Below are 14613 nucleotides of genomic sequence, written 5' to 3' on the forward strand. Positions count from 1 at the left end.
CTGGTCCTAGCAGTTAAGTAGATTATAATGTTCTTTAAAAGACAGGATCTGTGTATAATAATACGATGTCCATAAATACAATGTATTATAGAATAATCATGTGGACAAACGGACTCCCCAAAACTTGTAGGCCTTTTAATATGCAGGTTTGGAGAGCTCCGATCCCACTGGTAGAACCAGAGGCTCTTTCTTTACTGTGTAAGGCAAAAGTGTCCTCTACTGAATATAGTGTAGGAAGTTAGGAGATTAACAAGAGTAATAGATTTGATCCAGATCTCACTATACTAAAACACAAGAAGGTAAGTCTCACTTCTCTTACTAAGAATGTACTTCTAAACCTAAATTCCTTACTAGTCAGCACCTCTCTTCTGTTCTACTAAGATCGTTGCTTTAAAAAGCCGTATCTTCGGATGGGCACGGTGGCTCATGCTTGTAATCCCAACACTTTGGGAGGCCGAGGCGGGTGGATCACGAGGTCAGGAGTTCGAGACCAGTCTGGCCAACACAGCGAAACCCCATCTCTACTAAAAATACAAAACTTAGCTGGGTGTGGTGGTGGGTGTCTGTAATCCCAGCTACTTGGGAAGCTGAGGCAAGAGAATCACTTGAACCCGGGAGGTGGAGGTGGCAGTGAGCTGAGATCATGCCATTGCACTCCAGCCTGGGCAACAGAGCTAGACTCCATCTCAAAAAAAAAGCCATATTTTCAGCCCAGGACTTCAGTGCTCAACTGTTCTGAAGGAGGGCTACAACTGGAATTCAATGACCCAGTCTATTTCAAGCATCGGGTCTATCTGAAGTCACAATGCCCCACTAAAATGACACAGTAAGTTCTAAGTTGAAAAAGGCAATTTTATCCCTTCTACCCTATAAGCAACCAAACACAGATATTAACCATTCTTTAGAATTAGAAATAGGTTATTTCTTTCAAAAATAATCACTAAACTCCATGTTGCTTTTCCTCAATAAAAATAATGTATAAGAAAACATGATAACATTAAGCCGTTTTCAGACTGAGTCACCACTGTTTTCTTTATATAACTGCTTGCACAGCACCAGTCAGTCACTTAAATAGTTGCTTGACGGAGTGTACCAAGTAGAAAAGATATACGTACAGAGAGTTCAATCATCACCATTCCTAAAATCTGGAAATCATTTAAATATTCATCAATACAGCATCAGATAAATAAATTGCAGTATACCTATGTAATGAAAAATTCTGCAGTAATTTAAAAAGGATGAGATACATGTAGTATTATGCAGGAAAAAAGCAAGATGGCTAAAAGTATGCTAAAAGACAGGAATATAAATATTCATGCTTATATTTTTAAAAATCAGAAGATAAACCATAAAGGTATAAATGCAAATTATAATAAGGGGAAGAAGACAATGGGTTGGATGGGACAGAGAAAGAAACTAGACTTCTTCGAACATACCTGCTTTGTACATTTAACTTTGGAACCATGGAAATACTTCATATATGTATAATAAAACAAAACTAAATCTAAAAAACAAACCTTAAAAATGGAAATAAAGTTAAATGAATCTAAGGTGTATCTAACTGGTAACATAACGCCACAGAAGAAACTATTCCAAGGGACTTTACAACAAAGTAATTTGTAGGTGTAACTGTGGTGGAATAAATAAAGGATAGGCCAGACGCAGGGGCTCATGCCTATAATCTCTGCACTTTGGAAAGCAAAGGCAGGAGAACGGTTTGAGGCCAGAAGTTTCAGACCAGCCTGGGTAACATAGGAAGACCCAGTCTCTTTTAAAAAAAAAAAAAAAAAAAAAAAAAGACCAGACGCACTGGCTCACACCTGTAATCCCAGCACTTTGGGAGGCCAAGGTGGGTGGATCACGAGGTCAGGAGATTGAGACCATCCTGGCTAATGCAGTGAAACCCCGTCTCTACTAAAAACACAAAAAATTAGCCGGGCGTGCCGGCGGGCACCTGTAGTCCCAGCTACTAGGGAGACTGAGGCAGGAAAACAATGGTGTGACCCCGGGAGGCGGAGCTTGCAGTGAGCTGAGATCACACCACTGCACTCCAGCCTGGGAGACAGCGAGACTCTGTCTCAAAAAAAAAAAAAAAAAAAAAAAAAATTAGCCAGGCATGGTGGTGTGCACCTGCAGTCCCAGCTACCCGGGAGGCTGGAGGCAGATTACCTAAAATATTTCAGTAGGTATATTGTTGGAGATGGTGTTGGTACTGTTATTCTGACAATGTTGTATGTGTGTATTATGGGGTAAATGAAATGACTATGTTTGTGATGTTCAGGTTTTTGGCATGACTTAAAGGAAAAGCAAATTTAAGAACTAGAGGTTTAGCCCCACGGTCATGAATTCAAATTAGAAGAGTCATATACACTTAGGAGGCTAGAAACAATAGCCAACCCAGAAGCAACAAGTATCACCTAATGCCCAGTGTACCTATATTATATTTTCCTTCAATGGAAACAGAGAGCTCCTTGGCGAAATGGCTGATTCCAGGTTTGCTGTAGGAAATGTCTATGATGAATCAGGATTAGGACTAGGATTATCTAAGGACATGACAAAGGACTCAGATAGCAAACTAAATAAGCTCCCACTAATCTAAAATGGAATAACATGAACATCAATAAGAATAATAACAATGATGATTAAAACACAAATATGCTTAAAACCATGAGTCCATGAAGACACAGAAACAAACAACAACCAAACAAGCAAAAAATCTCATTGGTCAACTTTGAGGATGCTAAGGAACTAGTATTTCAAGGTATCTCCCTTTCCTGTACCATCTTTATTTCAGGGAATCCAAATGGTTGATGTGGGGTAAACTCTCTATAGAAATATGCAAGCTAATAAATAAAAAAGGAACAACAAGTAAACTGCAACCATTTTGTAAAATACTGAAATAGTAATATTTGAAATTACAGAATGTCAATTTGCTTCGAAATCATCTGGGGTAGGAAGGCTACAAGCATAACAAAAAAGTTCACAGAAAAAAAGAATTAGATTGGGTATATGGCCTGACATAGAAACACTTTAAAATTTAATGTAGGCCGGGAGCAGTGGCTCCCACCTGTAATCCCAACATTTTGGGAGGCTGAGACAGGTGGATCACTTGAGGCCAGGACTTTGAGACCTGCCTGGCCAACATGGCGAAACCCCATCTCTACTAAAACTACAAAAATTAGCCAGCGTGGTAGCGCACACCTGTAATCCAAGCGACTTGGGAGGCTGAAGCACGAGAATTGCTTGAGCCTGGAGGGTGGAGGTTGCAGAGAGTCGAGATTGCACCACTGCACTTCAGTCTGGGCAACACAGCAAGACTCTGCTCAAAATAATAATAATAATTTTTAAGAACAATAGTAAGTATATAAATGTGTGGAATTTTCCAGCTTTAAAAAACTTCATTTATACAATAAGCATGGATCAAAATATTGAAAAATATTTGATTGGTCTAGGAAGAGAGATGATTGATAAAATTAGCTAGGACACATACTGGCTACTTCATATATTGCTATACCATTTGCAATGTTTTCAAGGACTGTACACTAACTATCTACATACTCAGAGAAAAAAGTGGTTTTTGTTTGTTTTGGAGGGTGACAGGGTCTTGCTCTATCACCCAGGTTGGAGGGCAGCGGTGCAATCATAATTCACCGTAACTTAGAACTCCCAGGCTCAAGGGATCCTCCCACCTCAGCTTTCCGAGTAGCTAGGAACACAGGCACAAGACACTACACCCAGCTAATTTTTGCTTTGTTGTGTAGAGATAGAGTCTCCAAACTTGTCCAGGCTAGTCTCAAACTCCTGGGATCCAGCGATCCTCTGCCTCAACCTTCCAAAGCATTGGGATTACAGGCATGAGCCACTATGACCAGACTGTTTTGGTTTCCTTTGATCTCAGTTTTCTCTAAAATTTTATGAACATAGTGTCACAGATACTATGTTATATACTATGTTACTATTTTTTATTTTTAAAAATTCTCAGTTTTAGTGTCTAATATGGTAAATATCCATTGATAAAAACCACATAAACGAAGGCTCCTTGGGGCTATTCAATATTTTTTAAGAGTTTAAAGAGGATCTGAGACCAAAACATTTAAGAATCATTAGATTAAAGCACTGATTTCATGTATTATATTTTATTTTTAGATATGCCCTAAAGGTAAATATCATCTGATGAATCTCAGAAGCTGTACCTATCATAAACAACATAATTTGAATTTCAGGTTTCACACACATATACATTAATATGGAAGCTTATAATTTGTGTAAATAGTCATTGTCATCGACAAGTAAATTTCCAATACCAAAATTATATAGGGCCTTTTGAGATTTGGAATTTTATTTTTCAAAAAGATTTTCTACTCTGGGAGGCTGAGGTCAGCCAATCACTTGAGGCCAGGAGTTTGAGACTAGCCTGGCCAAATGGAGAAACTTCATCTCTACTAAAAATACAAAAATTAGCTTGGCATGATGGCACACACCTATAATTCCAGCTACTAGGAGGCTGAGTACAAGAATCGCTTGAACCTGGGAGGCAGAGGCTGCAGTGAGCTAAGATTGAACCACTGCAATCCAGTCTGGGCAACAGAACGCGCGATAGTCTCAAAAAAAAAGAAAAAAAAATTTTTTTTTTTTTTTTAAAAAACGTGTTTTGTATAAAAACTAGCCAGGCATGGTGGCACATGTTTGTAGTCCCAGCTACTCAGGAGGCTGAGGCAGGAGAATCGCTTGAATCCAGGAGGTGGAGATTGCAGTGAGCCAAGATCACACCACTACACTCCAGCCTGGGCAGAAGAGTGAGACTCCGTCTCAAAAATAAATAAATAAAAAATGTATTTTGGATTACATTATCAATGTAAGTCATGACCACAAACAAAAAGGATCCATAAATTGTACTTTTATATGTTAAAGCCATTTAAAAAAAAACAACACTAAAACATTACAACATTCAATAAGCTTTATTTGGGATCCAAGTTGAGAAATATCTCAGAATCAAATACTGGGAAAAGAGGTAAAAGAAAACAGCAAAATTCCACAAAACTATCTGCCCCTAGTAGATTTCTTCTTTTTCCATGGGTAAGAGTTATGCAATGAGTTTCCTTTTTTGCCTTAGCTGGTGGGTTGCTCAAAGGCAAAAATCATGCTGATCTCCATATCTTGAACTTGGCTTGTTCTTCCCCCCAACTCCTGTGCTGTATTTTTCCCTTTCCTTCTTATTTTGTCTTCTTATTATATTTCCTTGTTTTTTTAGCTACCTGAAATCCTTTCTGGAAAGATACAGGGTATAAGTAAACTAAAAAAATTAAACCTAGAAGAAGAAAAAAACCTGTACCACATATGAAATGAAGACATTTACTTATATTAAATGTAAACATATTTTGGCAGCCTGAGATCACTGGCAGAAATACATTATTAAAAGATCTAATTATGCACTATATTTTTAAAAATTTTTACTAAAAACACTTACCCGTCTATGCCTTTCTCTGTCTTTACATTTTTCTCGCACCCAATCAATAGTATGGAAATCATCATATGTACCAACACCTGGAATTGGTTCATCCAAAAGATCCAGTAAATGTGTAGAACTGTTAATGCTGCCTCCATTTGTCATTGTATAATGAGTTCCTATACAAGAAAAAAGGAAAGATGAGTATGTTTTAGAAGACACAATCGTGAGCTAAGTGACCTTCTTAGAAGTTCATTATTAAGTCATGCAGAAATAATATCACTTGAAATCATTTCAGTTAGAGAAAAATGTTAAGAAAAATTATCCAAAACTTGGAAATAAGGCCAAAATATTATGGCATGTCCTTTTAAAGTTAAATCTGAGTGTCAACAATTAGCCTGCATAATAGTCACCTGATGCTCTGGAGAATTTTGAAGACTATTCTGATTAGGGAATAGACTCTGTAAAATTAGAAAATGACTTGTAAAAAATAAATTGAAAATAGTAATTTTTATCTGGTAAAATGCAAATGAATTCCATCCAGTAGAAAAAATAACCCTTAGAGTGGTGGTTTTTGTTTTTGCCCTGTAAGAATTTGCTTTCTTTCACTGATGATATACACTTCATCTCACACATCCTCCTCTCAATCAGCCTTGTCATCAGGCAGGTTTCCTCATTAGAGTCAAATAAACCTCTGACACATATTCACCATATATCTTACATGAGTATCACAGACTTGAGAAATGTATCAGGAAGGACATTAAAAGATAGCTCAAGAAAAAGAAATACAAGTGGCTTTTAAATATGAAAATAAGTTCAATCTAACACATAAAAAGAAACGCAAATCAAATCCACAATATCATTTCCCTCTATCAGATTAGTAAAGATAAAGTGTGTGAATGCATTAAGTTAGCAAACCTTTGGAGAAAGAAGTCCTATCACAAAATTAGTAGTTTAAGTATGAAATGGAATAATCCCTTTGGGAAGGTGAAAGCTAATAAAATTTAATATACACAGATGCTCTTCAATCTAGCAAGTTCACTTCTAGGTTTTTTTTTCTTGCAGCTACACTTGCATAAATCCTTGAATAAACCCATAAATTATGCACAATGTGGGCAGAACATCTTACTATGTGCTACAGAAAGAAAACAAAAACATATTAATGCCAAAGTGCTTATAATCTAAAACGGGTTGGCAAAGAGCCAGAGAGTAAATATTTTAGGCTTTGGATGCCACACAGTTGCCACAACTCAATTCTGCCATAGTAGCACAAAAGAAATCATAGACAATATGTTCATGAATGAGTCTGAATGTGTTCCAATAAAACTTTATTTACAAAACAGGTGAAGGACAGGATTTTGCACATGGCTGATAGACTTTACAACTGAAGACTTCTATTAAGAATTTTTTAAATATAAATAGCACTTTACAGTGTAGCAGATACAAAGATAATTAAAAAAAAAACTACTCCTGACTTCCAGATGCAATATATTTTTATAATATAACAAATTACATTTCAAAATAAAGTTCAAATACTGAAGTTCCAAGGTTCCAATATTCTTTGACTACAATTCTAGTCATGTTACTTATATTTAATTTGTTACAAAAAAAAAGAAATCTTGGGACTATAGCACCTGGAACTAGGTGGATTAATCTAAGAAAACTTCCTAAAAAATATGAATTTTAAATTGTAATTTGAAATAAATTAGGCTATGGTTTCACAATGAGAATTACAGTTATACATTCCATGTTAGATACACTTAACACCTACTTCTGAAAGAAGAAACATATATGAGTATAGTCTGTAAAAGACAATTTATTTTACTGTTAGAAAAAGAGTTTGGGCCAGGCGCAGTGGCTCACACCTGTAATCTAGCATTTTGGGAGGCTGAGATGGGTGGATTGCTTGAGCTCAGGAATTTGAGACCAGCTTGGGCAACATGGCAAAACCTCATCTCTACTAAAAATACAAAACAAAAAAAAAAAAGCTGGGCATGGTGGTACGTGGCTGCACTCCCAGCTACTCAGTAGGCTAAGTTGGGAGAACTGCTTGAGCCCACGTTGGTTGTCACGCCACTGCATTTCAGCCGGGCCACAGAGGAGGATGCTGTCTCACAAAAAAAGGAAAAGAAAATAAAAAGAATTTAGAGTGTAAAAAACAGGCTGGGTAAGAAATATGATAATCCAAGTGAAAATTATTAGACTTGACTTGACAGTGGAAGTAAAGAGATACAAGTATTTTGGGAAGCAATTTGGAAATACCTATCAAAATATAAGGGTTCTACTTCTAGGAATTAATTCTACAAGTGCGCAAAGGCTTAAATATTTAATTGAACCACTATTTTGTAATACTGAAAAATTCAAACCAATGGAAATGTCTCATCTGTTGGTAATGAATGAAATCATGTAATTTATATATAATGCAGCAGTTAAAAAGAATAAGGTTGATCAATATATACTGGCATAAAAACTGGCTACAATATATGGCAGTTTTTTAAAAAGGGCCAGGTATAGATTAGGATTTTTAATATGCAAATTACTGTGCAAAATTTATACAGTAATACACAGAATATAGAGAAAACAGTTTGACCAAACATGAGACAACATATTAATAAAGGTTATCGCTGGGGATTAGAAGTGTCAAAAGCAGAAAATGAACTTTCATTTTCTACTTTGTATTTACAGGTATACATATATGTATAAGCAAACACAGTATTTTCATAGAACCATGGAGACAGCTATGAAAATAGAGAAATTCTAATGAATCCAATCATCAATTAAGTAAATAGAGCAATGAATTGTTACTAAAAGGCCCAGATTCTAGTCCTGGACAGCTGAGTAACTTTAGACAAGTCACCTTTAAATATTAAGTATCTATCAGCATCCTTGACAGTTGTATGATATATGCTACAGTTTATAATAAAGATAAACAAAGAAACATTTAAATTTTTTTCAAAGCACTATGAACTTTGAAAACCTCACACATAATTTCAAATAGGTGATTTTAGCATAAGTGATTATAAATTATATCCTCAAATTATTTAGTAATGCAGATTTTAATGCCAAAAATTACCCAGAGTTTATTATTGGAAATGTAACTAATTATTTGATATAGAATATAAGAAGTGGCACTCTATACTAATGTTTAAAAAAACACTGTAAAAATAAAACACAAGATATGTTTATTTTATTATAGGACTTTTAAGGAATGGAGCAAAATTACCAGACTACTCTTGCCATCTTTCTGGTTTAAACAAATGCATTCTCCTGTGTTTACAGATAAATAAACAATTATATATGTTAAAGCCAGAATCTGAACTTTTCGTAATCACTATAAACATTCTTAGACTAGAGCAAGAGATCATTTGAAATCAATGTGGGGGTGGGATAAGGGAGGAATGCACAAAGAACCACGATGCCAATACTATTAACTAATTTTATTACCCTCAAGATATAAGCCAAACAAACTATAGAGTAGGTTTTTTTGATAATTCTAAGAGGCAGTAAGAACAGACATGAATATAGAAGGGGATAATATTTTAAACAATGTAATAGTACTAATAAATGTTTATTTGCTTCTACCAGGTCCAACAGGGTTCTCGCTTATCTCCTTATTTATTACTTTAAATGCCTGCCTTGGAAGCCTGGACTGGTGGTCCATGTCTGTAATCCCAGCACTTTGGTAGGCTAAGGGGGACGGATAGATTGAGTTCAGGAGTTGGAGACCAGCCTGGGCAACATGGCAAAACACCATCTCTACAAAAACTAGCTGGGCATGGTGGTGTGCACCTGTAATCCCAGCTACTCAGGAGGCTGAACTGGGAGGACTGCTGGAGCCTGGGAAGTAGAGGCTGAAGTGAGCTGTGATTGCACCAATGCACTCCAGCCTGGGCGACAGAGCAAAACTCTGTCTCAAAAAAAAAAAAAAAAAGTGTACCTTGGAAAGGTATAAAACTTCTAAAAGGAGAGTAGCACACTGATTTGAGTGTTTTAACAGAAGTATTCCAAAAAATATATATAATAATAATTGATACCATTCTTGGCCAAAGGTTTAAAGGCCCAATCCCTGCATCATGATGCCCATGTTCATTTACATACAATACATACTCAAAAGCTTAAACTTAAAGCTTTAATAAAGCTCTTCCCCGCCCCCCTCATCCTAATTTTATGTAGTGACTTCCACTTTGTAAAAGCTACCTGAAAGGCCACACATTTTCTTGAGAAAAAGCAATTGGAGAATAAATATATAAGGAACACTTATAATATCTTGACATATGTGAGAATCTCTGACTCTGCTTTCCACATAATATTAAAACTGATCATTTAGAAAATGCATTTTCAGGGAAGAATCAAAAGCCACTTATGGCTTTCTGGTAAGATGTACAGTACTTCTGTGGTATTCTGACCAAAAATGCATAAAATGAATCTTATAAGGAAAAACCAGATACACCCAAACTAAGGCAAATTCTGGAAAATACATGGATTGTACTCTGCAAAAATGTCAAGATTATGAAAGATAAAGAACTGAAGAACTGTTCTAGATTAAAACAACTAAATGTAACATGTGCTGCAGAATTAGCTCCTAGACCAGAAAAAAACCTTTTTTCTTTTGTACTAAAGGACACAGTGGGACAACTGGCATACTGGAAAATGGTCTGCAGATTATGTCATAGTATGGTGTCAACGTAAATGTTCCGATTTTGAAAAGTGTAGAAGTGTACGGTAGCTATACAGAAGAAAATGCCCTTTCTTGAGAGAATACACACTGAAGTATTTAGGAATAAAAGCATGTTACATCTGCATTTTACTCTTTACATGGCTCAGAAAAAAATATATAGTGCATACATGCCCTGTATCTATATAAAATGCTACTTATTACATATAATGGCATATACAGTACTTGGAGAATAGAGACATAATGAACAAATGTGGTAAAATATTAACATTTCAGGAATTGGGGTGACAGGTATATGGGATTCTTTCCACTATTTTTAAACTTCTGTAAGTCTGAAGTTTCTTTAAGAAAAAGCCTACTATGAAATACTTTGCAAACTTCGTTTTCCCTCCTACATTGCCCTTCTCTGGGTAGAGCTGAAGAAACATGGACTACTGATCTTATTCTCTTTATGCAAAAAATAAAAAGTGAAATTTCTATACCACTTAACATGTATCGATAATACACTGCTAGCCCCACTTAAAGAATTTCCAGGCTATTTGCAGCATGAAGATAATAAGCAAACAAAACATACATTTCTCCAATAGACTTATGAATGACAAAGTGGAAAAGTACAGACTGCTGTTCTCACTTTTATAAGGTATAAAAAGGTACAGTAGTGCAATACACATTTACATCAGACATGTGTCTTGCTTTCAGTGACTTTCAAATAATTACTCTGTGGAAACTACTCTTAACATCTCAATTTACAGAACGATTCAGCAATTCAAAATCTCTGAAAACCAGAAAATTTTCAAACATCCAAACATTTACTTTAGTATGTGACATTTCAAATATTTCTCTTATAAAAAATTTCTCTTATAAATTTTATAATTTGTTCTGTCAAACATGGAAACCTGAATAGTATAAAGAAGGGGAGGAAAAGAAAAATTTCTATCCTAAACTGGGGAGAAGTCACTGTATTTCTAATGTGAAATTTTAAAGGTATTATGTTTTCTAACAATAACAATGGCTTTAAAATAATCCTATTGCACTGTTTCTTTGCATATAATTCTCTGAAACCTAGATTTGTATAAGATATAACTTACAGCCGGGCGCAGTGGCTCACGCTTGTAATCCCAGCACTTTGGGAGGCCGAGGTGGGTGGATCACAAGGTCAGGAGTTCAAGACCAGCCTGGCCAAGATGATGAAACCCCGTCTCCACTACAAATACAAAAATGAGCTGGGTGTGGTGGAAGGCACCTGTAATTCCAGCTATTCAGGAGGCTGAGGCAGGAGAATCGCTTGAATCTGGGAGATGAAGGTTGCAGTTAGCCAAGATTGCACCACTGCACTCTAGCCTGGGCAACAGAGCAAGACTCTGTCTCAAAAAAAACCAAAAAACCAAAAAAACAAAAAAGATATAACTTATATAGGCTAAAATGAGATAAGTACAAAAAATCATGTATGTTAAAAATTTTTTTAAAGCAACAGTATATCCAATTTTACCTCTCAATTTCATCTTACACATGAATAAAGGATGTATCTTTTAGGTACTGTCACAGCATAAAGTTCTCTTTTACATAAAGTACACCTCCTCCTTTCTTCCTAAAATAATATTTCAAAGGCTGGGTGTGGTGGCTCACACCTGTAATTCCAGCACTTTGGGAGGCTGAGGCAGGCGGCTCACTTGAGGCCAGGAGTTTGAGACTAACCTGGCTAACATGGTGAAACCACGACTCCATTAAAAATATAAAAATTAGCTGGGTGTGGTGGTGCACGTCTGTAGTCCCAGCTCCTCAGAAGGCTGAGGGGTGGGAAGATGGCTGGAGCCTTGGAGGCAGATGCCACAGTGAGCCAAGATCACACCACTACACTCCAGCCTGGGCAACAGAGTGAAACCCTGCCTCAAAAAAAAAAAAAAAAAAAAAAAAAAAAATATATATATATATATACACACACACACACACACACACAAATATATATATATACACACACACATATATAAAAATATATATACACACACATATATATATAAAATTAGTAAAGTTAATTAGGAAAAAGATTGCTTTTGTAAAACTGATATCTGGAGGAAACTCTAGAAGACAAAGAGAGGTCCTTAGCATGAAATAAAGGTAGTAGTGAGACTGTAGCTTCCTTGATTATGCCTTTCTTTCTCTCCTCAGTAAAAGCTCTTCTTACAGTTAGGTTTTATTTTATTTTATTTTATTTATATATATTTTTTGAGGCGGAGTCTCGCTCTGTCGCCCAGGCTGGAGTGCAGTGGCGCAATCTCGGCTCACTGCAAGTTCCACCTCCCGGGTTCACGCCATTCTCCTGCCTCAGTCTCCTGAGTAGCTGGGACTACAGGCGCCCGCCATCATGCCCGGCTAATTTTTTTAAATTTTTACTAGAGATGGGGTTTCACCGTGTTAGCCAGGATGGTCTCAGTCTCCTGACCTCGTGATCTGCCTGCCTCGGCCTCCCAAAGTGCTGGGATTACAGGCGTGAGCCACTGTGCCGGGCCACAGTTAGATGTCACTAACCTAAAATGACAGGATTTGCCTTGGACCTCCCATTTCTCAAAGCATATGCAGTTCTCACTTACCTGTGAAGACCATAGTGGAGCTGTAGTGGAATATCTCTAGGAAAGACTAAGCAAGTTTCCTTATTTCACGCTATTTTCTTGACCCCTCCACACACCTTCCCCGCACCAATTCAGTCAGAGACATCCATTGCCATAGGAAAAGAAATACACAGCAGAGCATGGAGAACATGATTCAATATTATGGTATCCCAGTTTCAAATGTAGGCTTCTGAAACCCAAAGAGGAGAAAAATTCTTTTTTTTTTTTAAATTTAAGTTCTGGGATACATGTTCAGAATGTGCAGGTCTGTTACACAGGTACACATGTGCCATGGTGGTTTGCTGCATTTACCAACCCATCACCTAGGTTTTAAACCCCGAATGCATTAGGTATTGTCCTAATGCTCTCTCTCCCCTTGTCCCCCACCTCCGGACAGGCCTCCTTGTGTGATGTTCCCCTCCCTGTGTCCATGTGCTCTCACCATTCAACTACCAGTTATAAGTGAGAACATGCAGTGTTTGGTTTTCTATTTCTGTGTTAGTTTGCTGAGAACAATGGCTTCCAGCTTCATCCATGTCCCTACAAAGGAGATGATCTCATCTTTTTTATGGCTGCATAGTATTCTACAGTATATATGTGCTATATTTTCTCTATCCAGTCTACCATTGATGGACATTTGAGTTGGTTCGAAATCTTTGCTATTGTAAATAGTGCTATAATAAACATATATGTGCATGTGTCTATAGCAGAATGATTTATAATCCTTTGGGTATATACTCAGTAATGGGACGGCTGGGTCAAATGGCATTTCTGGTCCTAGATCCTTGAGGAACTGCCACACTGTCTTCCACAATGGTTGAACTAATTTACACTCCCACCTACAATGTGAAAGCGTTCCTATTTCTCCACAGCCTTACCCACATCTACTGTTTTTTGACTTTTTATAATAATCACCATTCCGACTCGCGTGAGATGATGTCTCATTGTGGTTTTGATTTTCATTTCTCTAATGATCAGTGATGATGAATACAACTTACAAGGGATGTGAAGGACCTCTTCAAGGAGAACTGCAAACCACTGCCCAAGGAAATAAGAAAGGACACAAACAAATGGAAAAACATTCCATGCTCATGGATAGGAAGAATCAATATCATGAAAATGGCCATACTGCCCAAAGTAATTTACAGATTTAATGCTATTTCCATCAAGCTACCATTGACTTTCTTCGCAAAATTAGAAAAACCTACTTTAAATTTCATATGGAACCAAAAGAGTCCGTATAACCAAGAGAATCCTAAGCAAAATTAACAAAGCTGGAGGCATCATGCTACCTGACTTCAAACTATACTACGAGGCTACAGTAACCAAAACAGCACAGTACTGGTACCAAAACACATATACAGACCAACGGAACAGAACAAAGACCTCAGAAATAACACCACACATCTACTATCATCTGATCTTCAACAAACTTGACAAAAACAAGCAACGGGAAAGGAATCCCTATTTAATAAATGGTGCTGGGAAAACTGGCTAGTCATATGCAGAAAACTGGAACTGGACCCCTTCCTTACACCTTACACAAAAATTAACTCAAGATGGATTTAAGGCTTAAGTGTAAAACCCAAAAGCATGAAAACCTAGGCAATACCATTCAGGACATAGGCATTGGCAAAGACTTCATGACTAAAACACCAAAAGCAATGGTGACAAAAGCCAAAATTGACAAATAGGACCTAATTAAACTAAAGAGCTTCTGCACAGCAAAAGAAACTATCATCAGAGTGAATAGGAAACCTACAGAATGGCAGAAAATTTTTGCAATCTATCCATCTGACAAAGGTCTGATATCCAGAATCTATAAGGAACTTAAACAAATGTACAAGAAAAAAAACAAATGACCCCATCAAAAAGTAGGCAAAGTA

General features: G+C 36.7%; 1 protein-coding gene across 5 annotated transcripts in view; it reads right to left on the minus strand.

Annotated features, from left to right (window-relative positions):
* CLCN3 (chloride voltage-gated channel 3) overlaps positions 1 to 14613 on the minus strand; it is a 101585-nt gene that overhangs the window by 37558 nt on the left and 49414 nt on the right. For all 5 annotated transcript variants that reach the window (XM_023228927.3, XM_023228961.2, XM_023228944.2 and 2 more), the window contains one exon: positions 5468 to 5625. In XM_023228927.3, the coding sequence (XP_023084695.1) occupies positions 5468 to 5625 (158 nt within the window). The remainder of the gene's footprint in view (positions 1 to 5467; positions 5626 to 14613) is intronic.

Source organism: Piliocolobus tephrosceles, chromosome 3, assembly GCF_002776525.5.
Source record: "Piliocolobus tephrosceles isolate RC106 chromosome 3, ASM277652v3, whole genome shotgun sequence".
In the NCBI taxonomy this organism is placed as follows: domain Eukaryota; kingdom Metazoa; phylum Chordata; class Mammalia; order Primates; family Cercopithecidae; genus Piliocolobus; species Piliocolobus tephrosceles.